The 27,658-nt window shown below is 37.9% G+C and overlaps 2 protein-coding genes, 1 long non-coding RNA gene and 1 pseudogene across 4 annotated transcripts; 3 read left to right on the forward strand and 1 right to left on the reverse strand.

Moving 5' to 3' along the window:
• The first annotated feature begins 1,923 nt into the window (after positions 1–1,923).
• LOC148291217 (uncharacterized) lies at positions 1,924–3,937 on the forward strand. The gene is made up of 3 exons (XR_015826594.1): positions 1,924–2,013; positions 2,668–3,240; positions 3,834–3,937. It is a non-coding gene; the product is annotated as an uncharacterized LOC148291217 (long non-coding RNA).
• On the forward strand, positions 2,020–2,583 carry LOC148291218 (zinc finger BED domain-containing protein DAYSLEEPER-like; the record flags this gene model as incomplete). The annotated part of the gene is made up of 1 exon (XM_088246283.1): positions 2,020–2,583. A coding segment is annotated over one exon (564 nt), but the record flags the coding sequence as incomplete, so codon positions are not given.
• Positions 3,938–11,769: 7,832 nt separating the features above from the next.
• LOC148291219 (zinc finger BED domain-containing protein RICESLEEPER 2-like) lies at positions 11,770–13,167 on the reverse strand (annotated as a pseudogene).
• Positions 13,168–15,723: 2,556 nt separating this feature from the next.
• LOC110761555 (Pseudouridine synthase family protein) lies at positions 15,724–27,110 on the forward strand. 2 transcript variants are annotated; one of them, XM_021964037.2, is made up of 15 exons: positions 15,725–16,270; positions 18,189–18,248; positions 18,621–18,738; positions 19,014–19,086; positions 19,446–19,491; positions 20,020–20,130; positions 21,169–21,256; positions 22,721–22,817; positions 23,952–24,012; positions 24,110–24,240; positions 25,112–25,229; positions 25,637–25,760; positions 25,933–26,040; positions 26,135–26,209; positions 26,868–27,110. In XM_021964037.2, the coding sequence occupies exons 1-15, from the start codon at positions 16,193–16,195 to the stop codon at positions 26,915–26,917; spliced, it is 1,338 nt and encodes a 445-aa protein (XP_021819729.1). In that variant the 5' UTR covers positions 15,725–16,192; the 3' UTR covers positions 26,918–27,110. The 2 variants fall into 2 exon arrangements, with proteins under 2 accessions (XP_088101687.1, XP_021819729.1); XM_088245561.1 differs by lacking the exon at positions 18,189–18,248 and having other exon boundaries at positions 15,724–16,270.
• Positions 27,111–27,658: the final 548 nt, after the last annotated feature.

Raw genomic sequence — 27,658 nt, forward strand, 5'->3', positions numbered from 1 at the left:
TCCCAAATTCACACAATCACCAACCAACCAACCAAGGAAAGGAAATAGAACATCTTACAAACCAATAAATAAAAAAAACACACACACACACACACAAATAAAGCAAGAAATCCAAATTATACTTATGAATGATTACAACCCATGACAAAAATAAGAATATAAATCTCCTTCCAAAATAGCTGATGCATCCATTCTTCCAAAAGCCTTAACAAAGCAACCTACATAATATAAAGGGTTGTTATGAATAATATATTTGATTGATTATTTACAGAAGGAAGATACACCTATTATATACAGGTTTGAGAGACCTATATTAAGTGAATACAATGGAGTAAATACAAAAAATCAATTACAATAATCTAATAAGGAAAGGTCAGCCTAGAGAGGATTAGGCTTGATTGGTGTGGTTGACTTCTGATGATGAAGGAGGTGATGTCGTGGATTGGGGAGAATCCCTTTTAAGCCCCGCAAGACGGTGGCGCCATCCGAGACACCGATCTTGGACCAAAGTAATTGAAACCGCAGACAAGGAAGAGGTTTTGTGAGTGCATTAGCAAGTTGATCATGAGGGGAGACATGGGACACTTGAAGGAGACCACGATTAACATGTGCACGAACAAACTGAAAATCGAGTTCAATGTGCTTCATGCGAGAATGGAAGACTGGGTTGGCACAATAGAAGGTGGCCCCAATGTTATCACAAGAGATGGTAGGTTTGTGTGGAGAGATACACCAAGTTCTCAAAGGAGAGACTAAACCCAGGCTAACTCAGCAGTCGTAGCAGCAATGGCACGATACTTTGCCTCTATGGACGAGCGAGGGACAAAATGATGCTCGCGAGAGCTCCACGAGATTAAGTTACCACCAAAGTAGACAACAAAATCAGTGGTGGACTTGCGGTCATCACAATCACCAACCCAGTCTGCATCGGAAAAGGCATAGAGATGCGAAGAGGCATGATGACGGAGAAGAAGTCCTAGGGATGACAGAAATCCCCGTCGGGTCGGGTCCCCGGCCCTAACGGGGGGAAATTTTCGGGGCAAAATCGGGTGCGAGTACGGGGGAGACCCGAAAAAAAAATCCCCGACGGGTTCTGGCCGGGTATGGTAAGTGTGTCCTCGTCCCCGAACCCGGCCCGAAATATATATTTATAATTTTAATTAATAAATATGCCAGTATATTTTTATATTTATGTATAAGTCTAACCCTAAGTAAGTTAACCTCTCATATTTTTCCTAATCCTCTCTAACCTCCATCTAACAGCCGCCGCACCTATTTCTTTCTCTCTCTCTCTCTCTCTCTCTCTCTCTCTCTCTCTCTCTTTCTCTGTCTTTTTCTCCTGCTTCAGTCGCAGAGTAGAACCCATCTCTCTTTCTCTCTTAACAAACATTATAGTCATTCTTGTCTTTGTTGCTTGGAAAGCTTACAGGTATTCTTTTTCTACATTCTAATTTGGTAGAAAGATTACTTGGCTTTTTGTTTGTGGTTATGATTACTTATGGTGGAATGAGTTTTCTTTGTGTGGTTATGATTACTTGGGTTTATGTGGGTCTACGACAGATGTGCTATGAGGGAAAGTTTTTGGATTATATGAGTGGAAAGAAACAAGAGAGCATTCGTTGAATTTTTTTTGGGTTTAGAGAGCTGTCATTTTCTATTAGTTTTTTTGTATAATTTTCCTAAAAGTTTTTCACTACTCTTGTAATTTTGATGAATGAAAATGGTTGCTTTGCTGGCAGATTGAAAAAGTAGGGGCAAGTTCTTACATATGGAGGTTCAAAGTGAGAGAGCTGAGGTTAGTGAACATTCATTTTGTAATGTTTTTTTTTTCTTTTTAGAAATTCAGATTTATTTTAGTGGCTGACAACTAACTTGTTTTTTTTCCTATATCAGACACAAGATGAAGAGAATGAAACTCCGAAAACCCAAAATGAGGATAAAAGCAGCCCTGCACCAATGGAAAATGATATCAACACGGCAGAATCAGGTGTCCCTCAACTTGATGGGAATAAAGTAAGAAAAGCTAGATCGCCTGCTTGGGAACATTTTGAAAAAATAGAAATTGGTGGTCAATTGAGAGCTGTATGTATTCATTGTAAAAAGAGTTTAGGAGCAAATAGCAAGAATGGGACTAGACATTTACTTGATCATATGAAGACTTGTGTTTATAAAAGACAAAGAACCATGAATCAGTTCATGTTGAATCCTACAAAGTCAAGTGATGGGTCAGTTAAGCTTGATACTTATAATTTTAACCATGAACATGCTAGGAGAGCACTTGCAAATATGATTATTCTTCATGAGTATCCATTATCCTTGGTTGATCATATTGGATTCAAGATATATTCCAATACTTTGCAACCATTGTTTAAAGTGTGTTCTCGAAACACAATCAAGAAAGATATATTTAAGATTTTTGAAATTGAAAGAGAGAGAACAATGAAGTTGTTGGACATGAATAAAAGTAAAATTGCAATTACAACCGTTATGTGGACATCGAATAATCAAAAGAGGGGATTCATGACCGTCACATCACATTTCATTGATGATGCATGGAAATTACAAAGTCGTTTGATAAGGTAAATTTATTATATTGTTTTTATTTGAATTGTTAGTATTTTTTTTAAATAATTAGATTGTGACTTCGTTGATTTTTTATAATTGTAGGTTTATATATGTACCATGTCCACATACTGCAGATGTACTTGCGGATGCTCTAATGGAATGCATGTATGATTGGAATCTTGACAGTAAGTTGTCTACCTTAACTGTAGATAATTGTTCTACGAATGATTCTATGATTGCGATAATTTTAGATAAGCTTTCCTATAGTTCACTTATGTTGGATGGACGTTTATTCCACATGCGCTGTTGTGCACATATTTTGAATTTGGTGGTGAGAGATGGCTTAGAGGTGATTAAAAATAGTATTGAGAAAATAAGGTATAGTGTTGCATTTTGGCTTGGAACTCAAAAAAGAGAGGAGAAATTTATTGAAACAGCCAAACAATTGAGAGTTCCAACATCTAAAATGTTGGAACTTGATTGCAAAACTAGATGGAACTCTACATATTCCATGCTTAAGACTGCAATGATTTACAAAGATGTTTTTCCTCGTTTGAAGCATCGTGAGCCTTTGTACAAAGAAGTGCCTAGTGATAGTGATTGGGTAAAGACAAATGAGCTTGTTGATAAGTTGGGAATATTTTATGATGTGACTGTGCTTTTTTCAGGGACAAAGTATCCTACTGCCAATCTCTACTTTAAGAATATTTGCGCTATTAGATTAGCAATTTGTGATTGGCTTGTTTCTGACCAAGAAGATGTGAGAACAATGGCATTACAAATGCAAAAAAAGTTTGCGAAGTATTGGGATACAATGCATGGGTTAATGGGGGTTGCAAGTATTTTGGATCCGCGGTATAAGATGAAACAAATTGAGTTTTTGTGTCCTCTAATATATGGAGATAATGCAGCCCAAGAGGTCTTCAAATATAAAAATATTCTTTATGACTTGGTCAAGGAGTATCAATCAAAATCTCAACAAAGTCAACATGTGCAGCATGAATCCTCTATTAATAACCCTTCATCAAGAGCAACTATGCCTAAACTTGATTTGGTAAAACAATTGGATGTGTTTGTTTCTCATTCCACGACTAATACACGTGTTAAATCTGAGTTGGATCATTATTTGGATGAGTCTCTTTTACCTAGGAATGATGATGATGATTTTGATATATTATGTTGCTGGAAATCAAATGGGATCAAATACCCTACATTGCATGATATTGCTAGAGATATTTTGGCCATTCCTGTATCTACAGTTGCTTCAGAGTCTTGCTTTAGTACTAGTGGAAGGATTATAAGTCCTCATTGTAGCCGATTTCATTCAAAAACAGTGGAGGCATTGATGTGTGCTCGTGATTGGTTATGGAGTAAGATATATTCAAATATTTTTATGGTTTATTTTTTCAGATTAAGTAAAGTATTTTTATCATTGTGTGATGATTATTTTTTGTTATATCATTAGGTTCATATGCCAATGATAATGATGGTGCTGAAAAAGTTAGCATTCAAGATGAAGAGGTTGATACTAATGAAGAGGTAACATTCTCATTATACAATGATTTATTTTGTTTACTGGTTTTTCATCATATATAATTTATTCTCCTTGAAGTCATTGTAATGCATTTATCATGTTTGTTATGCAGGAATCTACCATTGAAACAGAGAATGTATCTTTGTTTTTTGACTAAGTTGTGACTTAGATTTATTTGTGCTTATTTTGATTAAGTTGTGTACTTATTTGTTTTTGTGAGATTGGAATGAACATAAACTTTGTAAAATGATGAAGCTTTCAATTTCATCTTTTTTATAATTATATTATTTGTTGTTTATTGGGTTTTTTAAAATGAATTGAGGCGATTTTGAGTATTTGAGTTTAATTTTATATTTATATTAAATGTGTTTAATGATAAATTAATGTGAGAATAAATATTTTTAAGAAGAAAATTCGGGGATTCGGGGCGGGTATGGGGGATGGTCCCCCGACGGGTATGGGACGGGGATTCCCCGAACCGTATTAAAAGGGGATGGGGGCGGGGACGGGGGAGGGTTTGGGATTCGGGGTCGGGGACGGTATTGGCAAACCCGGACCATACCCGGCCCGTTGCCATCCCTAAGAAGTCCCTTGGAGATAGTACTCTTCGGGCCCGTTTGGTAGGCTGGACTGGATTAGACAAATTCAATTAAAACAGACATGGGTCCAGTCTGTTGTTTGGTGGGCTTAAAAGAATCATGGACTGGATATCACTCAAATTTTTATATAGGATACCAGTCCAGCATATGCTGGATTTGAAAACCCACGCTGAGAGGTGGGTTTAGAAGACTGACGAGCTTTTGTCTTCTCTTCTCTTCGTCTCCCTCTTCTCTCCTCTGCGTCGTCTTTGCTATATTCTCTCCTCTCTCATCTCTCATCTCTCATCTCTCTTCTTCTCTCATCTCTCTTCTTCTCTCATGTCCTTTCTCTTCTGGTTTTTTTTTTTTTAAACAGATTCTTTGTTATGGTTTATTTGGCTCTCTCTTAATATTTTTTTTGAATTTGTGTTGACGATGTTGAGTGCTGTGATTTTGTTTTTATTTTTGGGTTTAATTTCACTTTTCATTGAATATCTTTCAGATCTGGTATTGGGATTCCAGAATTTGCATCATTCATTCTTCTTCTTTTGTGCTGTGAATGTTGTTTTTCAGTTTGTGTTTTATTGAATTTGAAAAATATATTATCGAATTTTCAGTTTGTATATGAGTTTGATTTTGGGTTTGAGAGTTATCTTCTTGGTTTGATTAGGATTTTTCATCTGGGTCTAGGCTTTTTGCAAAAATTTGAGGTTTTTCTTCTGTTGGGGTCAAAAAGTTGGAATTATTGTTAATAAATAAAATAAAATAAAATCTTGATTTATTAAATACAAAAAAGCCAATTTTAATCTGTTGTTTGGTGCAAAAAATGAACAGGACTGGATTCAAAACCTAACCAGTCCAAGCTAACCCAATCCAATGCTTCAAAGCCCATCCTAACCAGTCCAAGCCAGCCTACCAAACGGGGCCTTCAAGTAGGGAAGGAGGCATTTCAAAGCCTGCAAATGAGACGCAGTCGGGCAATGCATGAATTACGAGAGCTTGTTGACCACAAAGGAGATGTTTGGGCGAGTGAGGCTGAGGTACTGGAGGCCACCACGAGTTGACGAAAGACAGTGACATCTGTGAAGGAAGAGCCATCAGAGAGAACTAAGGAATTAGCGGTAGATAGTGGGGTACTAATGTCTTTGGCGCCTTCCATCTTGGCTTTGACAAGGAGATCATGAATATACCTCTGTTGAGAAAGAAATAAACCATCTTTAGTATGGTGAACTTCAACACTAAGAAAGAAGTAAAGAAACCCCAAATCCTTGACGGAGAACTGATGAGCTAAAGTGTGGATGAACTGATTGATGATGCCCATATTGTTGTCTGTAATAATAAGATCTTCAACATAAACAAGAAAATAAATTATATCACCACCATTGCAAAAATTAAATAGAGATGCATTTGTGATAACATTGACAAATCCTTTAGTGAGCAAGAATGTGCTCAATTCTTCGTACCACGAGCAGGGTGCTTGCTTGAGGCCATACAAGGCCTTGCGAAGTTTACAAACATGTGTAGGAAGATTGGGGTCACTAAACTCAGGGGGTTGTGACATATAAACATCCTCAGAAAGCGATCCTTTAAGGATTGCATTATTGACATATAATTGACGTATAATTGACGTATGGGCTAGCCATGAGTGAGAGCCAAATGAAGAACAACACAGATGATAGTGGATTTGACGACGAGGCTGAAGGTGTTGGAGAAATCCACGCCAGGGTGCTAATGAAAGCCCTTAGTAACAAAGCGTGCCTTGTAGCGATCAATACTACCATCAGGGTGTCGTTTGATATGGAACACCTACTTACACCCAATGAGCTTGTGCGTGGATTGGGAAGGAACAAGCTCCTAAGTGCCATTACGAAGGAGAGCACTAAATTCATCAGACATGGCAGCACGCCAAAGAGGATCTTTGATAGCTTGAGAGACACGTGTGGGTTCAAGGGGAGAGGAAACAGGGTGTTTAGTGGCAGCGTAATCATGAGGTGGTTGTTGAGGGGACTGGGTGGGGAGGGGGAAGAAGGATCGAATGGGTGAGAAGAATGGGAAGTAGGAGGAAAGGGAGCTGTAGATGGAGAAGGGGCATGGGGGAGTAATATTGTTTGTGCCTAATAAATCTCGGCCGTAAAATGGCCGAAAGGACCTCCCTCGGCCCTAGCACCGGCCCATGAACTGAGAATGCGGCGGTTCGTTAGGCATTTGCCCTCCTAAACACAAAAGGAAAGCTGCGAAGGCATAATCATCTCGGCCTCGCGACCGCGGTATTACAGGTCGAAGCCGAAGGACGAAAGAGACACGGCCGAAGATATTAAAGTTAAATCGCCACGTGGCAACAGGGTCTCACGCTTCATTTAATGAAGTAACGCCTCTGACTAGCAAACCCACTAGCCGCAAAAGGGCATTTAATCCACGAGGGAAGAAGGGAAGTGACTAAAGTCAGGATTTGGTGATAGAAATCAGAGTGGTTAGGCGCAAACATTCATACAAATATTCTTACAACTTAAGGTCAGATCACCAACCACCAGACCAGGGCATTAAATGCGTTCCCATGGCCAGGGGCACAGAACACACGATCAGGGAGGCGGCCGAGATTTACCGGGATTTATGGGGTCACACCACCATCCTTCACGATCCCAAATGTCGATTGGACTATTCACTTGCTCTAATCAGGCTCCACCATGCAGATTTTCAGCCTCGATTTCTCCTCCAGAGCTCTTCCTATAAATACCAAGCTCGAGCTACATTCAAAGGGTTCAAACACCAAACCAAAAGCCTCCCACGGAGCAAATTATATTTTCCTATAATGCACTTTCAATACCTTTACTTGCTTTCCTAGGAGTAGTGATAGATTGTAAGGAAAATCCATTCATCAATATATCATACGACCCTTGATTTTCAAGGCGCCGGAGCACCATCTCTGTTACTCCCTCATCCACCCCATATATCATACGACGGTCGCTCTCTGAGCAACGCGCCGGAGCACTGCCCAAAACCCACCACCAAACGGCCTTGTAGCTCAGGCCGTGAACCTGACGACCGAGATCAGTTCCTTTCTCGGCCACAATCGTTTGATTAAAAGTTGAACTCAAACAGGCGCACCACTTAACCATTTTATCCAAACACATCACTCTTTCGACGCACGGTAGACCGTGCTGGCACGCCCGCGCACAACCGCACCGCATCCAAAAGAAGGACGTCACGTGTTGACGCATATCCCCTTGGCCCGGAGCACCAGGCCGTGAGATTTGCGCAGCCAACAAATATACTAAGCTCGGGAAGCACAGATGATGAGGAGGAGGTGTTAGTTGCATGGAAGGTGAAGGGACATGTGGTTGGGAGCACAATTGGAGCAGTAGCAGAGAGGGCCAGTGAGGCCGAAGTTGAGGGTGGAGCGGCTGGAGATAGGACGACAGCAGCGAGGAAGGGAGTAATGGTGACGGCTGGAGTAAAGGTAGTGTTAGGAGGTGAACTGAAGGATGAAGCGTGAGAAGGGGTGGTGTCATGAGATGAGAAGGGAAAAATGTTTTCATCAAATTGGACATGACGAGAGACAAAAACTCAAAAAGTAGAGAGGTCAAGACATTGGTAAGCACTTTGAGTGGGGGTATAGCCAAGGAAGAGGCAAGGACGTGACCGGGGGAGAAGTTTGTTAGAGTTGTACGGGCGTAACCATGGGAAGCACAAACAGCCAAAGACACACAGCTTAGTGTAATTGGGATCATCACCAAAGAGGGCTTTGTATGGTGAGATGTTATGAAGCACGTGAGTAGGCATCTGATTAATAAGATACACGGCAACTTTAAAGGCATATGACCAATAAGGAAGGGGCATAGAAGCTTGATGAAGGAGAGTTAACCCAGTTTCAACTACATGGAGGTGACGACGTTCAGCGACACCATTATGTTCAGGGATTTGGGGTGGGGTGGGGTGGTTAGGTGAGTGATGCCATGGGTGGCAAGGAAGCTTTTAAGTTTAATGAATTGACCGCCGCCATCAGAATATAGGGTGATGATTTTGGTTTTGAAATAATTCTCAACAAGAGCTTTAACAGTAGTGAAAATAGAGAAGACATCAGACTTACGTTTCACGGGATAAAGCCAAACATATTTGGTAAAATGATCAACAAAAATGATGTAGTAAGAGAAACCATCAATGGAAGAGTACGGGGTAGGGCCCTGAACATCACTATAAAGAAGGTCAAGAGGACCCTTGCTAACAAGGGAAGAAGTTCCAAAAGGGAGCCGATGGCTCTTATTACAATGACACGAAGTGCAAACAGTAGGATCAGAAGGCATAGCAACCGCAGCAACCGAGGAGGAGCGTAAAATTTGAAGGAAGATGCGATGATTAGGATGACCAAGCCGACGATGCTAGAAATGAGAGAGGGGCACCACACCCACCATAGCTTGCAGCAGAGGGCGAGACAAAGGCAACGAGGAAGGCCACTCATATGTATCATCTTTATTCGGGCCGCGAAGTAATGCCACCCCCGTGCTTAGATCCTTGACAAGAAAAAAAAGAAGGAAAAAGTTCAATAGAAGTGTGATTTTGTTTATTAAATTTAGCGATAGAAATTAAATCTTTGTGAATAGAGGGAACACACAAGACATCATTTAAATGAAAGTGTGTGACAGAAATAGAGGGAAGTGGTGTGGAGCCAGTGTGTGTGATGCGTAAACCTTTACCGTTACCAATAATAATATCATCGAGACCATCATATGTAGTGGAAGATAGAAGATTACTGGGGTCAGAAGTAACATGGTGAGAGGCACCCAAGTCTAGAAGCCAAGTAGGCCGAGTCTAGAAGCCAAGTAGGAGCATGCGATGTACGAGTGGTTGAATGATTAGCCACTAGTGGAGTGGAGGACCCAGAGGAAAGATGAGGGCAACGATTGGCACTGTGCCCTTGAGTGTTGCACCACTAACAAAAGCCACGATAGCCTGTGCTAGAACACCGATTGGTGTTTGAGTTGTTGGAGCCTGTGAAGGAACCCGAATAGCCGCGAGAGTGAGAAGGAGGAGGATTGCCATGATGAGAAGTATGGTTAGAGGAGGATGAGTGATCATTGGATGAATTCCATGGACGTGAGCCACAATTGAATGAGCGGGAATTTTGGGCAACATTGGCAGTGACGATAGAGGATGAGTGGACAAAATCATCACGTTGGAGGAGGGCTTCATGTTCAATTAATTTGTCATATAGGTTCTTGAAGGAGATGGAGGTGTCACGGGCACGAATGACAGCAACAATCTCTTTAAAGTCAGGACCCACACCATTGAGGACATGGAGAACGACATCATCATCGGACAAAGGAACATCAATGAGAGAAAGTTCATCAATGATGGCTTTAACAGCCTGCAGAAATTCAACAACAGATTTTGTGTCACGATGCATAAGTGTGAGGCGCTCTTTGAGAGCAAGGACCCGAGCGTGAGCTTTGTTGGCATAAAGTGTAGTCAGCTTGTCCCAAGCTTGCTTGGAAGTTTTGGCATATGCAATGAGAGAGATGACTTGATCAGAGACAGAGGCCAGAATGACATGTAAAAGAAGTTGATCTTGATGAATCCAGAATGTGCGAGTCACAGTAGACGACTCAGCAGGATAGGGAGTTGAGCCATCAACATAACTTATTAAGTCATAACCTAGGAGGAGAGCATTAAACGAGCCCTCCATGAAAGAAAATTGGAGGTGAGTTTTAGTGGTAACTGGGCAATCGCATTGATCGTAGTGAGGGTTGGAGTCGTGGTGGTGGAGTTGGAGGGTGCAGAGTGGATACTAGATTCATCACCCATGGGAGAAACAGAGAGAGGGATCGGAAAAACAAAACAAAAAAAGTTGCTCGGTGGAGCGTTACTGCTTTGGTACCATATAAAAGGCTGTAATGAATAATATATTTGATTGATTGTTTACAGAAGGAAGATACACCTATTATATACAGGTTGAGATACCTATATTAAGTAAATACAATGGAGTAAATATAGAGAATAAATTACAATAATCTAATAAGGGAAGGTCAACCCATAGAGGATTAGGCTTGATTGGAGTGGTTGACTTCTGATGATAGAGGTGATGTCGTGGATTGGGTTGGGGGAAATCCTTTTTACATAACACTTGAAGAATTAGCACAAAATTCCACCATCAACATATCATAATTAAAATAAGAAACAAGAAAAACACCTTTCAAAACAGTCGGAACATTCTAATGCCGGAATAGGGAATACAGGAAAGCAGCTGGATCCATCTTGGATTTCTAACCTCAAGCCTGATGCATCCAAAACACACCTTCCAAAAGCCTTAACAAATCAACCTACATAACACTTGAAGAATTAACACAAAGTTCTGTCATCAACAAATCATAATTAAGATAAGATACAAGAAAAATACTTTCCAACATATCCTCATCACACTAACAAGGGAGAGTCTTATTCAAACTTGCCGTGGATATTTTACTCCCCATTTCTACAAAATAGAATAAAATAAATCAAACCATTTTAGTTAGAACGCATAAAAATAAGAAAATAATCAGATTCAAATATACTTATAAAAATGAAAATATTACCCGTTTTAATTGATTCATAGAACTCCATCTCCTCAATGCTTGGCACATATTGTAATGAAGATATATCTTTGAACCTTATCCAATTTTGAGAGCAAATCGAAGCCTTAACCATCACAGGAGGCAATGAGCTTTGAAACGAGTCAATCACTCTCCCACTTGTGCTAAAAAAGGACTCCGAAGCTACTGTGGATGTAGGGATTGCAAGCACATCCTTGCAATTGATGCCAAGGTAGGATACTTGAACCCATTTATTTTCCACCACCCTAGTATATCAAACTCATCATCAATTATTTTAAGTGGATCCAACAAGTACCTATCCACTTCATGTGTTATAACCACATTCTCATTCTCTTATTGAATTTTTTTTCCACTTTTCCATCATCGTTTTTCGTTTATGACCTCCAAAAACCAAAGAAGACTCGGTTTCATTGTTAGCACTACCACTCTCATTGGTAGTACTAGTAGCACCCATATTATTACTACTAGGCTTATACACTTCATATACATTCAAAAGAAGTTGTTTCACCTAATTTGTCTTTTGAGCCACCAATCTATCACAAGTAGGATCATTTTCAAATATTTTATCAAAGCTGTGCTTCAAATTGCGAAGCTTGAATTGGGGATCAATCACAACTCCTATCATAAAAAATGGGTTCACTTTATGAAGTTCACCTCAATATTTATCATATTTCTTTTTCATTGATGCTGCTATATCATTTAAAAGCATGTCAATGGTTGTCCGTTCTTAAATAGGAGTTGTAACATTATATTTATACAACTCCCGAATCTCCCCATCTATGACAATCAAGTCATAGAAAGTTGAGTCTAATGTTGGATGCAAAGAAGCTGAAATTTTCAAAGTAACATCATCGAAGGTCTTCAAAAACATCACAAATATCACGGCTTTTTCCCAATCTTCATAACTAGGTGAACCCACCCTCTTATTAGTTTTAGACTTTCCCTTCCCTTTCCCACTCCCTTCATTCTCTCTTCCTCTCATTCTCTTCCTTAAAGTACATTAAGTAAGAAGAATCGGGATCATCTCTCATCCTATCAAAAGCTTTTCAAAATTTCAATGCCTCATCAAGCATCAAATAAATGGAGTTCCACCTAGTGGGCACGTGCATCACCATCAACCCCTTGCACTCTATTTTTTACATTTTGAAGTAACTCAACCGAGAAGGTGAGGACCTCACAAACTTCACCGCATTACGGATTGCCACAACGGAGCTTTCCAATCTCTTCAAACCCTCCTTAACTATCAAGTTGATTATATGAGCACTACACCTCATATGCATGTGAACTACTCCTAACACACTATTCGAATCTTTCCACCCATTTATTTTCTTCCTCACGTAGTCAATTACCTTAGTATTGGTAGCTGCATTATCCGCGGTAATTGTGAGTATCTTCTCGTGTCCCCAATCAATCAAACAATTTTCAAGCAATTTCCCAATGATCTCCCACTTATGACTATCAATTACACAAAAAATTAAGATTCTTTTGTGCATTTTATAGTTAAAATCAACAACATGGGCAGTCAACACCATGTAATTCACATTTTGAACTGATGTCCAAGTATTGGTTGTAAGGCATATCCTTTGTGAACGAAGGTCAATATTCAATTCCTCCTTCATTTTCATGTACATTTCTAGAAATCTTATTCTAAAAGTTCTACGAGAAGGTGGATTAAATGGTGGGCTTGCAACACTACAAAATTCCCTAAACCCTTCACCCTCCACAAAGCTAAAAGGTGCTTATCTCGAATTATTATCCTAATACAAGCATCTAGACAATCATCCTTGTTAAAATTCCTAGAAGCAAGAGCATTACTCTTGGATGCATCAAATGTGAGTGTTCGTATGTTCTTATCTTTTTGTCTATAAGGGTAATGCAAACATTGTTTGTTTAGATGCTTCCACATGTTGCTAGTCCCATTTTTCTTGGTATCACTAGCATAAGTAGCACTACAATACTTGCACTTAGCCTTTTTTTAACCTCTTTTCTTATAGTCCCATCTACCGCTTTCACATCCAATAACAAATCATACTTTACAAATGGTTCCCACACATCACTCTCATTCTTACTAGGTTTCCTCTTCTCAGTACTACGTTCTAATGGTGATGGATTTGTTGATGCTATTGTAGGAGGTACAACAGCATCACTACATGTACATAACCATCACTCCTAGGCATTTGAGCCTCAATAGAAGCAGGTTCATATCCATAAACAGATTAAAAATAGATTTAAACACAGTCAATCAAAGTTTTCCTATCCATAAACAAATTAAAAACATATATCCTATAAAAAAAAACATATTAAAAACACATATCCTATCAACAAAACAGATTAAAAATATATATTCTAATAAAAAAACAGATTAAAATCACATATCCTATCAACAAAACATATTACAAACATATTAAACACACTCAAAACAAAACAAAAATAGGGTTAGCAACAGATATTTACCTCCATTGAAGCCAAATTTTTGAAACCTTTAAAGCTCAGCAGCAGAGATGCTAAACAATTGCAAATCAAAACAAAAATAGGGTTAGGTTACAAACAGGCTTCTTTAGGCCATCTCCAACCCAAGGACCTAAACCCAAAATATCCCAAATTATTGCCTCAAACCTCTCCCAACCCAAGAAAATGAAGGGGCTAAAATTTGGGAAAACTCAAATTTGGACCCAAATACCAGTCCACTTATTGCCTGGACCAAAAACTATTTAGTGGAGCCTACGCTGAGGTGGCACAGCCCATGTGCATCAGAAAAACAGTGGGCCCGCGCTGGGCCCAGCTCTTGTGGCTTTGTCTGCTGGCCATCCCACGTGTCTGCTCATGGTCAATTGGCCGTTGCAATTCAAATGCCTTTTAAAAAAATAAAATAAAAAATCATGCAAGTAAGGTGGCGTTTGGGAGTGCGGTGCTTAAAAAATAAGCAGCTTTAAAGATAATTTTTGCAACTGAAAGTGTTTGGTGAAAGAAATAAAGTCAGCTTATATTAAAATCTCAGGTCATTTAAAGCAGTTTTTCAAAGTAGGTTGGACCCAGCTTCTCAAAGCTGCTTTTAAAAAAAACAGCCGATTCCTTTTAATGATATTTTCATTTTTCCCATAACACCCTTACTACTTTTCCAAAATGACAGCCCATATCCCTCCCATTCCAAAATGGGTTTCGTCTCCCCTCAGCACCCATCACACTCTTCTTCTTCCTTCTCATTGCAAGTTGGGCTAGTTATTGCTAGCCATAATAACAGCTGCAATTTCACCAGCAATCGGTTTGAATTAAATTGATTTTCATGTGTTGATTCGTAAATTTCAATAAATTGAATAAAAATAGAGTAAAAAACCCTAAGATTTGTATTTGGGCAATGGGTATGGCTTGGTGGATCTGGGCAGTGGGTAAGGCTTGGTGGATTTGGCCGGCGTGGGGGTTCAAGTAGAGAGACGGTGGAGGCTTGGAGAGAGAGAGAGAGAGAGAGAGAGAGAGAGAGAGAGAGAGAGAGAGGTAGTGGTTGGGTGAGGTTTGTTCTGTGGGACTGGCGTGAGGGAAGGGGTTGGGTGTGGTGATATGGTATCGAGGTCAGGTGGGGTTGTTGGAGGGGCCTGGTGATTGTCTGCGACAGGGGGATTGGTTCCTAACAGGGAAGGAGAGGAGGGAGGGGGTGAGAGTTTGTGGTGGTGATGGGGTAAGGGCTGCGAAGAAAAGATGGGAAGAGCTGCTGTGCTGCTGAGAGGTTTTTTTTTTTTTTTTTTTTTTTTTTTTTTTTTTTTGGGTAGAGACGTTTTTGTGTTTTTAGACTATTTTAAATTTTTAAATATTATATCCAATTTATTATTAAGTTTTTTTATTAACATTTAATGGCTCATTTTCAACTAATTTTTTATATCTTGTGACTTTTTTGGTCATTATACATACTCAAAGTGCTTTTGTATAAAAGTTTACCAAACACTTTGATTACTCACAGCACTTTTTCATATATAGTTTACCAAACGCCTAACTAATTTTTTTCACAGCTAATTATTTTTGCAGCACAGCAGAAGCAGTTTTTTTTAAAAGCACAGCAATGCCAAACTAGCCCTAACTTCAAAAAGGAGTCTGTTTACTGTTTAAATCATGCAATTCAATTGGTCGTTGCAATTCAATCCTCCTTTTGTGTTTTTTTTTTATTTTTATGTTGTGTGTTTACTTTTGAAATAAAATTAAATTTATGGAATTTCAATTTTTTTTTAGGTCAAATTGTTCAAAAAATTAAATTATGACGGTATTTAAAAAGATAAATGAAGAAAAATTTTCCATAAAAAAAAAAACTTAAATTATTTTTAAACAATTTAATAAAGTTGCGTATTTAAAATTTGAGTTCGGAAGGTTGGGAGAAAAAATAATTTGAGTCCGGCAAAACCCAAATAGTCACACTTTTTGGAGGGGGGAAATTTGGATTTAGCCCCTCATGTTGGAGAAGGCCTTACTTTCATAAATTCAAACCAAATACCTTAAAATACCCAGCTCTCTTAAAAAGACCCTAAAAATTTGAAGAAATTTTGGATGCAATTCAATGAGGTTAGCCTAGAGGCTGTCGAAACAGAGAGGGCGATGTAGGTTAGGCTTAGGTCGACGCGAGAGAGAGAGAGAGAGAGAGAGAGAGAGAGAGAGAGAGAGGATGAGGTTGATAGATTGAGACAGGTGATCGAGCGAAGAGATGATACCAGACGAGAGAGAGATAGATGAAGTGACGCCGACGTTGTCGCCGATAGAGCTGAGATAGGGAGAGACGAATCGATAGAGTAGCTGAGGTCGAGAGAGTGATAGGCGACGAGTGAGAGTTAGGCTTAGGTCAGAGGAAGGAAGAAAGAAGAAGACTGAGAGAGAGATAGTCGTGTAAGTGAGGTGAGGGTACGGGAAAACCAAGCAAACGTCGCGCAGGAACGAACCACAAACGTTCGACCATGTCTATGGAAGTCACCGATACAAACCTAATCACCGACCTACAATCCCTGGTCGACTCCCTCCAGCACAGAGTTCAGGTACCTTCTCTCTCTCTCTCTCTCGCTCTCTCTCTCTCTCAGTCCCCTTTGGTTAGTGAGAAGTTGTGGTTAAAATAAGAAGCTCAAATGATCAAAATCCTGTTCATTCCCTGCAACGCATTGTGTATTTCATAGCTTAAATTATTTGTTGGTTGATTGTTTATCATCAATGGAAATCATAGCATACATAGTATGAGTCTCAGCTATTTATTTATATAAACATTATAGCATAAATCTCAGCTATTTATTTATTCTCCTTGACAAATCTAAGCAAACAAGGGGTGGGTTGTAACTTCCATCTAATAGTTAATCCCCCAAGTCTTCATCATCCTGGACTCAAGTTCTCGTTTTCCATTTTTGTTTTTTTGGTTCTATTCAGTTTTCATGTTAAATATATTTGTTTAGATTTTTCTATGATTTTTTCCCATGTTGGGAATGTTGAGGAGAATGGCTTCCAGAACCTGATATTCAAATAATGTCAGTGTGAAGGGCTTGCAAGACAGGTCTTGTCCACCAAATTTGGAGAGTCACCGTATAGGTACAGGTAATTTCATATGTTGTGGGGATGACGGTAACATTAGGAGTTCAAGTATGCCAGAGGAAAAAAATAGCTAGGAGAGTTGGGAGGTTGGTGGAGTAAGCTAGGTACTTCTTGAAAAGAATGAACTTAGAATTAGTTCCATATCTAGTAAACAAGAGTGAGGAGCTTGGGAAAATGAAGGAGGAATAAGAGCAAAATTAGGAGTGACAATTTTCAACATTGCACAATAATTTGACACTACTTGGCACAAACCTTTGACTGAAACAACCTGGTAACACGAGTGAAAAACGAAGTTGGGATAGTGGCAAACACGAATAACCCAAGTACTAACTTTGTTTCTTTCTTCTTTATATGGTATTATATGAATTCTTGTAGAATTGCAGGATAACTTTATATGGTTTTGCTAATGTTAAGATAAAGTAGATTTTTATTCTAGGGAGAATTAGGAATGATTGTTTTGGCTTAGAAATAAACAGAACTTAGCCTTAAGTTTCTAGTTGAGAATATATGTGGCCCGACCACAACACAATTAACAAAACGAGTTTGGGTTAAAGTCGAGTCATTTGACACGATTAATTAAATAGGTTAGGTTAGAGTTGACTATAAGTCGGAATGAACACGAAATGAAATGACATGACAGGACACTACTACATGGCCTGACTCGATTTCCACAAGTAAAATGACGATTAGAGAGCTGGAAAATTCAAAGTTGGAGATCAATTATGGGAAGAGTAGTTTTAGCCAGGCAGGAAGATGATACTATCATGAAGATCATTAGTTGGGACATGAGAAGGTTTACGAAATCATGGGAAGAGAAGGCTAATAAGGAGGTGTTACCGTGTTAGTGAGGAATGGCCCTAATATCATAATATTACAATAAACACAAAAGGAGAGTCTAGGAGTGTGAGGGACTTTAGTGTCATCACAAGAGAGTAATTTGGTGTAGAATTTTAATGATATTGCAATTTTAGCCTTTAATCATTGTTTTATATGAGATCAGTTTTTCCCTTTAAAAAGAACTTGCATCTCTTTTTTTTTTTTTCAAGGGTAACATTTTGATCAAAGATTTACAAGGAAAAGGGGGCCCAACTGAGCGAGTTTGTGGTTAAAATAAAACCATCCTAAACTGTAATTGTTTTCTATTCAAAGAAGTAGTTTTGGTTGGCATCTTGGTTTTTTACCTTCTATCTTCTGGTTGTAGGTGCTGATAAGGGTGTGATAGTTTCCGTATTACTAATAGGTGCCACTTCCAATGTTTTTCTAATACATTATTTCTAGTTTTCTTTTCTGGTAATTCTTGTACTCCCAGAATTAACCAAAGTAACATTTGTTAACAAATGCATAGTTATATTTACTTGTTTGCAATTCAAAATCCAGGAACTAGAGGCTGAGAATGCCAAGTTTTCATCTCAACTTGCAAACTGTCACTGTCATGAGGTGGGTTATTCTATTTGTTGATATACCTTTTTCAAAGGGATGACTTCTCAGTTTTTATGTTTAGTAATTTGACTATTACAAGGATATTACTGGTAATTTTTCAAAAAGGTAGAGTGACCCTTTGACGTTGGGACACTATTGATTAAATGAGGGATTAAACTTAACAAACTCTGTTAGACAAAAAACATAACTCAAAAGAAAAAAGGCATTGTACTTTTAGCCGGAAAAAAGGTTTGTCTCAGGACCTCAGACTGATTTACTAAAGGGAAAAAGAAATGAAAATCTCCTTCTTGGTGTTTCCATTTTGGCTTTTTGTTTGATCTTTTTGGTTGATCTTTTTGGTTTTGTGAAAATGAACATGTTATGATGTAGAAAGAGGACAAGCGTGATAGTTCTGCTGTAAGTTGTGATAGTTCACTGGAGACAAGCAGGAAATCAAACTCTGGAAGTAAGAAGACCACCAAGGAGATAGTAAAAGAGAAAGTGCCAGGTTTTCCCTTTGATTTTTCCTTTTCAAATTAAAATTAAGAATTTTTTATTTCTACCAGATGCCAAGATAAGACAATGCAATGACATATATTTGCCAAAGGCCTTTCTAAAACCATTGCAACAGATGCCTTATATATATATATATATATCTATGCTTAAGTCCTTCAATCTCTCTTGCTCTCCGTGGCTTCGTCTCTCTGTCTAGTGGTTCATGTTGTTTCTTAATGGCTGTTTAATGTAGTTATTCAAAATTTAAATATCTCTGTTGGTACACAGGTTATGACACAAGGATCATGAATCACCACTGCAAGAGATATGTTGCTCTGAAAGTCATGTATTTTGGGCGGAGGTACAATCTGCCACTAAGATGAAATTTATTTTTATTTTTAAATTCCAGCACCGCATCTTCAACCAACCCCCTCCCCCCACGTCTTGAAAGTGAAAGAACAATAAACAGAAAGGTAGTTGAATGTTGAATTTGAGAGACCATATGGTGAAAAACTGTGTGAAATATAGGCTGTTTCATTTTCTTCTTAAGAACGTATTATCATTTTCATCCCGATAGTTTCTTTCTCCCAGATACATTTTTGATAAATTTATAGAAGAAGCTTTCTAGAACAGCATTGCATGATTGATAGGCTAGAAAGATCCTAATACCCTTCATAATGATAATGGAATGTTTAAGGGCTTTCGAACTCTGCATTACAGGTTTTATGGTTTTGCTGCAGAGGCACAAATGGATCCAACTATTGAGGTATTCTCTCTCATATTATTATTTTTTCCTTGTTTGTGCCTGAAATATGCACGGAAATGTGAACTAGATAAGCAACGTATGTTACATTGAATGTCAGAATCTTCATTGTGGTAAATTGATCTGCTCTTTTCAAGCACAACTGAAAGCTTTTACTTTTTGCATTTTTGCCCTCAAAGATGCTTGCAGTTGTCCATTTTAGACTTGGTTATGGTACTACTTGTTATAGTACTCTAAAAATGTAGTTAAACTCTACAAATTTTTCAAACGTTAAAGTATACAAATTTGTAAAAAAAAAATTCGCCCAGTATTGATATTTTATGGTATTTCATAAGTGATACCATTCTATATATTGTACTGTTGTACATATTTTGCATTTGTATGAATATGAAATGTAGCATCTTCATCCATAAGACTTCCTTCAATATTTAAAGTTGAATGCATGGTAGATATTGGTTTATATAATTAATCGTAATTTGCAGAAGTTAATGCTGCATATTGTCTTCATCTTATACTCTGGATAATATGCAGTCTGAAATTTTTAGAGCTCTTGAAAAGACAAGGCTTTTAGTTGGTGACAAGAAGGAATCACATTACTCCAGATGTGGTAGGACAGACAAGGGAGTATCTGCTGTTGGGCAAGTAAGTTGATACCAAACCTTTCTATTTGAATTTTTTAGGTTGATGATTGTAAAATTGGTACAACTGTATACAATTTGGGGTTTTCTTATGCTTGTTATTTGTGTATTCCTCAATAATGAGTCAAACTGAATTATTCTAGCATCATTTTCTGAATCTCAAGTCAGCATCACTGCTCAAGATGCTAGAAGTAGATTCCCAACTGCTATCCTAGATAAAGCCAAGATTGAAAATGTGGATTACGGTGGAAATATATTAGTGAAAGATAGACATGCATATAAAATTATAATACCAAAAAGAGTTCCTATGGGGTTCAAATACAGTAGATGGGATGCCATTTTGGTCCAGACTATCGAGAACAACTCATGGAAGTAGAGAAGTTTTGGATGTAGTTATGCACCTGCCATTAATGTGTCTTTCTATCCCTTCCTATCATCCCTCCAAGAATGATAATTAGGGTTCGCCCAGTGTAAGTTGCATAGTCTTGATGTGTGTTTGGAAATTCATTACATTACCCTATCAAGGTGTACTTTTTTAATTTTATTTTTATTTTTAATATCTAGTAATAAACTTCAGCTCATACCATCGAGGTTTGTTATAAAAAATGGAATAAAGATATTTCTCCACATAATATTCAAGTCTCAATGTCATGTATCAGTGGCGCAAAGTGGCTTTACCTTTATATATCTTATGTTTATAATAGATATACTATAGTATGTAGTTTACATGTTTGGTTAGTGAATTATTGATTGCTTTAACATTTCCATCACTTTAATTCAAAATTTCCATGTATTAATGTAATGTTTTTGTCATTTTTTATTTTTTGCCGATCCATCTGTAGGTCTGGACTAATGAATTTATCCAAGGAATACAGACTACTGATATTAGATATTTGCAACCTTGCTTGATAGTTTTGTTTCCTTGTAAAAAGAGAAGAGAAGAACCTTGCTTGATGCTAGCTCTCATGCTGCTGCTTTTCTGTATTTTATTTTCAAACTTAACTATTTGATTTATTGAGTGTATTGCAATTATTTGATGCAGGTGATCGCTCTCTATTTACGATCAAACCTCAAGGAAACATGCGAGAACAATGAAGATTCTAGAAAAATGGGTTTCAAAGAGCAATATGGTTAGCCAGCTTTTTTCGTTTTTGATAGGATATAAGAACTTTAGTGAAAAGACAAAAGAAGTACAAAAGGAGATGGACAGGCTTTGAATAGTTGACATTTTTAAAAATGGTATGCACTGTTCAGCTGAGTCCGGATGGCGACACGATCCCCATGTCTTGTCACTTTGACCCCCTGTTCTCTTCTCTCGTTCTTCACACAAGCAGTCCACCTAAGACTACAAACAAAGCCTAGGGCAAACCATATACAAACACCAGACTAGCAAACGAGGTCAATATACAATTCCTTTCCCCCAATCAAGGAGAAGGACCCAAGCAGAGGCTAGAATCTAGTTTTATCTCAATAAACGACACCGCCTTTTGTAGGACGATGTCCTGAATAGGATGGGGGCATTGTTCACCACATTAATTTAATGTACATTTTTGTTAGCTGAGGCTTTAATCAAAGTTTGGCACTATCACTTAGCCAAGTGTCATGGCACACACCATTAAAGAAGTTGATCGGCATGGCAAAGGCCCAGCCTTGTTTGATCAGTGCAATGTGAAATCACAATTCCATATGGTAGTAGAATTTAGTGGAAACTATTTGTAGGAGGAGCAAAATAATTTTGCCTTCCAATTAGGAGCGGGAATAGGACATGAGTCCATTATACTATGCTATTTAACAAAGCCTCACAACTTTATTGCAGGCTTGTGTTTGACTTGGGAAAGCCACAGTAATATTGATAGAAAATATTTACGGATTATATGATGCTCGCTCAAGCATCACTTCTGTGCTTTCATGTAAGCATGGTTAGTATTGCTTAAAAACGGTAAAATTAAATAAAATGTCTATATTGTTTGATGCGAGAAGATTGACTTATGGGCCCTGTGTGGCTTTGTTGAGAAGCATCATAGGAAACTTGTTATGAGCAATGGCAAGATGAATTAGTCCTGGTAATTGGTTGCACAAATGGTTGGCTATACCAATTGCTGGGTTGAGTCGTGGTTGGTGTTAAACTGGATACAATGAAGCAATTGTATAGCCTTATGTTCTATTAAAAAAAAATTGTATAGCCTTATGTGCGGTACTACGTAGATTCATTTAACATAATTTTTAGTCTTTAGCAGGCACTAGTTTTCGAATGGTTGTGTTGTTAAATGCAATTGGTATGGCCTCAATTTGGGATGTTTTGGTATTTACTTGTCTATTTCTTTTGCACACACTTCAGACCATAAAATATTGGCATGAAGATGGATGAAAGTTTCTTCGGGGGAAAAGAACAAGCAACAAACAAGGAATCTAGCATGTATTGAGATTTTAGGGCATAGATTTTACTGTACTACAGTTTGAACCATATGAAACACGTTTAAGACACTTCATTTAATATTTTTAGTATCTTTTAAGTTTCAGATCTATTTCAACTAACCACATTCCATTTGAAACACATGCTCCTTTGTGTTTTTTTTTTTTTGTGCTTTTCTCAGAAGGCGAAATCGATTATGTGAGGGTGTTGAATCGAGCCCTTCCGGATGATATTCGAGTTTTTGGCTGGTGTCCTGTTCCATTGGGTTTCAATGCGAGGTTTGTCTACCTTGTATCAAATTCGCTACTATTTTTAAGATGATAGTGTTGCTCGATACTTCTTTTATTAGAACTTATCATACCGTGTGTCCTGCTTCATTTTTTCTTTTCTTTAGAAATGAAAAATACTAATCTTAAAAACCTATTGAGAGGAAAGTTCCTCTGAGTAGTTGGTCTTTATTTTGTGGTATTTCTTTAGTGAAACTAGTACATTTTAAGATGCAGAATGAATAAACTCCCAGCTGCGAGCTGTCCACCTAGTTATGCTCTCTTGAATTTCCCATGGACCATGTGAATTAGTAACCCCAAAATGGAAGTATATGTATTAATGTTTTAGATTATAGTATTTAGTATAAATTGACCTAAGAAAACATTGAGCACTCAAAACGGCATCGTGATTCTTAAGCATAATAACTGTCACCCACTGATCAATTAAATAAGGAGGCTTTACAATCTGTTGATTAGCTTCATTTGTTATGCCATGATTTTTTTTGTGTATGTCAAATCGTCATGAGTCTGGCTAAATTTTCTTGGGCCTTCTTTTTGCATAACGCTTGCACCAAAGTGTTTAATTAGGTGCCAATGCCTGGCTGTCAAATCGTCACAGCCAGAAATTCTGGAGGCACATTGCTTGTAGAAATAAAACGGCATTTCTTAATGGAAAAAGTGAAGTTCAGCTTATCAAATGTGCTCACAAGATGGGCTGCTTTTAAAGCTCCCTTTAATGTGCAAAAGGTTTAGGTATTTTAGGCCTTCTAATGCATGGTGTATTACATGGGGGTAAATGAAATCTTGTAGCCTATCACCATGCCCTTTATGAAGAGGGTGAATAAGTCTTGATTTGTTCCATGTGTAAGCTGTCTTGTATTTTTCTGACTGATAACCATGATTGTCTTGATCAAAGTTGGGGAAGGATTTCAGTTCATTTGAGGATAACTGAGTTCTGCACTTCATCATCTGTATAACTGCAAGACAATATTTTCATTTTTAATATCTGATGCTTACATGGTTGAGTCTAGTTCACTGTATTCTGTAACAGTACTGACCCTCTTTTTTTCTTTTCCTATTTTTTTTTAAAGTTCACTGTAATGACCTTATGCATTACTATTTGTTGCTTTCCTTTGTCAAATTCAGGTTTAGCTGTTTGGGCAGGGAGTATTATTATTTATTTTGGGGAGAAAATCTGAATCTCTTGGTGCGCAATTCTTCTCTTTCAAGTATCACATTTTGTGCTCCTTTTATTGGAATTAAGAGAATGAGAAACCTGGTTTCTTTGCTTCATGTTTAGCCAGGCTATGGAGAGTGCTGGTAGGAAATTTGTTGGCGAGCATGACTTCAGAAACTTCTGTAAAATGGATGCACTAAATGTACACAACTATAGGCGGAAAGTCACTTCATTTGCAATCTCTCCTTGTGATGTGAGGTTGACATGGGTAGATAATTTTTCTGACCCTGTTTTCTCTCTCTCTCTCTTTTTAAATGAGTTAATTCACATTTCCCTAATTGCTTAATTAGACAAATGAGGCACAAGTATTTGTTCATCAAGTTCTATGAATATTTCATTTCTCTCTCTCTCTCTCTCTCTCTCTCTCTCTCTCTCTCTCTCTCTCTCTCCATGTGTGTGTTGGGTGCGTAGCCTACGGGTTTTGTCCGGCGACATTCATACATATGCAAGCAGCATGTGCAAACACAGCCTTTTGCCTTGAGCAGAAGATGTGATTGTCCATCTCCCCAACAGGGTACACAGATTTGAGTTTTCGAAAGTGTTAAAAATGGACGTTTCCAGAACAGATATTCAGAGCATGGTTCTGCTTTTACGCTTGACTTCCTCTTTGCTAAATACTTCATATATGTCCGATAGATTTTTTATTTTTTTAACTTTATATATGCACTGCTGGGTGTCCTCTCTTGTTTGGGGGGCCAGCATCGAAATCCTTTTGTACTGTTCTCTAGATTAGACAGTTTTTTTTTTAAAGACTTTTAAATTAACGTGTAAAAGTTATTTCCTGACTTCAATTCAGTGCTACATGATCTTTACTTTTTTTAACAAGACTTCAATTTCCTGTCTCTCAGTTAGGAGTTGACCTATTTCAAACCTGTGTTCCAGTAAAACCTGATTTGGTTCTTGCTCTTTCTGAATCTCACTTTCTGATTTTTCCCTTTGGCATCATCTGTTCAACTCATAGTTCAGTTTCTAATCTTATCAACTTGCCAAAAAGAAGAATTTTCTGTATTGAGCCTTTCCTGAATGGACTTTCATGAGTATTTCTTTATAATTTTGCAATTGTTTTCAGGTTTGATGAGAACCAGCTTTGGGCAATCAAAATTAAAGGTAGTGCTTTCCTCTGGCACCAAGTTCGATGCATGGTTGCTGTACTATTCTTGATCGGCCAAGGTCAAGAATCTCCTGATGTGCGTACCAAATGTCTTCTTGATTGGGTTCTCAAGTTTTTATATCAAACTTGTTTAAGCTGTTAAGATATACTACTTCAAAATTATTTGTTTCTTGAATCTCTTAAAACAATCAGCCTGGCATGTGCACAAAACTGAGGTGCAGCCAGAAACACTGTAAAGGTGAAAGTTCTACAGGTACAGAATGGTTATCTGGATATCACACATCAATAACATGCTTCCACACATGCAAACGAATTGCATCCAGTCAGATGCCTCTCTTGCATTATCACATATGCTTTCTGAATTCGCTTATGAAATCTTACATATTTCTCAAAATGCTTTCCGGTTTCCAAATTGCAGTCTCTATGTTAAGTTTTCATTTTTGTTACATAAAAGTAACTGAGGCAGACTGATTTAATTTGTAGGTGATAGATGCGTTACTGGATACTGACAGAATCCCCAGAAAACCTCAATACAGCATGGCCCCGGAAATCCCATTGGTTCTCCAGTCTTGTGAATTTGAGGGTCTCAATTTCACTTGTTCGTCAGGTACTTTTTTGATACATCATATGCTTTGTTTGTGAGTTATTGAAATTTGGAGTGTTGACGTTCTGTCACATCCATTTTCTTCTCTCAAATATTGCTTGCTGAATTCAGAACTGCCCATGCAAATTGCAATGACTCTCCGACTTCTAAATGTTTAATTTACTTGTGTTCCTAGATTCTGGGCAAGCTTTGCGTATACACTTGGCAAATGAATGTCAAAATTATCATCTCGAAGCTGCAATCTTCCACGAGGCTCTGCAGAGCTGCTCGCCAATAGAAAAAGGTGCTGAAAGCAATATTCCTCATATTATTTCCAATAAACCATATAATATTTGTTGTATATTTATCTCTTACTGAGACGACCTTTGTTTTCTCAGATCAGAGATCCTTGGATAATGGAACAGTCAAGAAAAAATCTTCCCATGTCCCTCTCATGTCACGGCCAACTGAGCGTAAGTGCTACTGTATCTTTGAAAATTACATAGAACTGTTCACTACAATAAATGAAATGTTTTTGCAAGTTTGCATCCTCATTAAAGAGCTGGAATGCGTTACATTATACTTTATGGTGGCTTGTTTTATATTATGCACTTAATATAATGTGGGTTCAGGAGTGTCTAGATAACATCATGTTGTGTGTATTGTATCATGATCATAATGTTCAATGTGATTATCATGATTTCTCATGGGCTTCGGTATTTCTGGAGTTCGAGGAATATTCTCTGTTATCTTATCCAATCCGAAAGCTGTGTAGTCTTGTTCCTGCTGTCTTTTCATTTTCAATGCAATTTTTGTATGGCTGTTTATGATTTTTTAGAGATCGCTAGTGAGATCCTATATGCCAGCAGACACCTTGTCCTCTGTTTTGTACTCTTTCATCTATACTAATTTGAAGAAAAGATGCTTTGTCATGCACTGTAGCGGAAATGCCAAGTCTACCCTTAATACTTTAAACAAGTGAGATAATAAATCTTAAAATTAGGGATAATATACTAATTTCATATGAAATCATTTTGCATCCAGACGATGTTATTTCTTCTCTACTTGCTAGCATAATTCCTTTCCAATATTTCTAATGCTGCCTCATTACTCTGCTTGAATTGATCCCAGCATCGTATGAAGAGAGACGTACCAAATTAAACACACGACGTAAAGACTGAAGAGTTCATTAATATTATATCTGGAGATTACAAAAGTATAGCAGATTCTACCATTGAACTGTAGTATGTTGTATTGATAAATTATTTGTTTCATTTGCATAAATGCTGCTCTATGATTTTGTTGTCAACGTAATTTTCTTACTAGCGATTTTTTTCATTACTTTTTCTGTTAGTGGAAATGAATTTAACACAATGAGCTTTTGATTATTCTACCTACCTGGGAGTATAACAATCCCTTGTAGCCTTTTTATTTTAAATTAAACCGCTACAAGCCTTTGCTACTTGGAATTTCCATTGTTAGATCCAAATCACTCTTCGTGGGAAGGAAAACTACTTTGCAATCAGTATGCTGTTGTGTCGGTATTTTAAGTCAATTACGTACTGTCATGTGAGAAAGTTATGCGTCACAATGCATGATTGACCCGTGATACTGCTAGTCAGATCCAAATCGCTCTCTTCTTGGGAAGGAAAACTACTTCGGTATGCTATTGTGTTGGTATTCTAAGTCAATTACGGACTGTCATGTGGGAAAGTTAGAATGCATCACAATGCATGATTGACTTGTAATACTGGTAGTCAGATCCAAATCACTTTCCGTGAACAGATTTATAAACTGGGTCCCTCATTTGTTGGCGGGATTATACTCTACACCAAACGGCTAGCGTGCTAGCGTAACAAAGTTAAAAAGGAACATGGACAAGGAATGTAGGCCTCACTAAGCCCAATCATGTTACTGACTCC

This window comes from Prunus avium, chromosome 8 (assembly GCF_965620075.1).
Source record: "Prunus avium chromosome 8, drPruAviu1.hap1.1, whole genome shotgun sequence".
NCBI classification, from domain to species: Eukaryota; Viridiplantae; Streptophyta; class Magnoliopsida; order Rosales; family Rosaceae; genus Prunus; species Prunus avium.

What these genes read in the sequence shown, in the direction of transcription:
- LOC110761555 (XM_021964037.2), top strand. Translation starts at nt 16,193, where the DNA reads ATGTCTATGGAAGTCACCGATACAAACCTAATCACCGACCTACAATCC. An exon ending in GAGTATCTGCTGTTGGGCAA is followed by an intron (nt 20,131 to 21,168) that starts GTAAGTTGATAC and finishes TATTTGATGCAG; the next exon opens with GTGATCGCTCTCTATTTACG. An exon ending in GGGTTTCAAAGAGCAATATG is followed by an intron (nt 21,257 to 22,720) that starts GTTAGCCAGCTT and finishes TGCTTTTCTCAG; the next exon opens with AAGGCGAAATCGATTATGTG.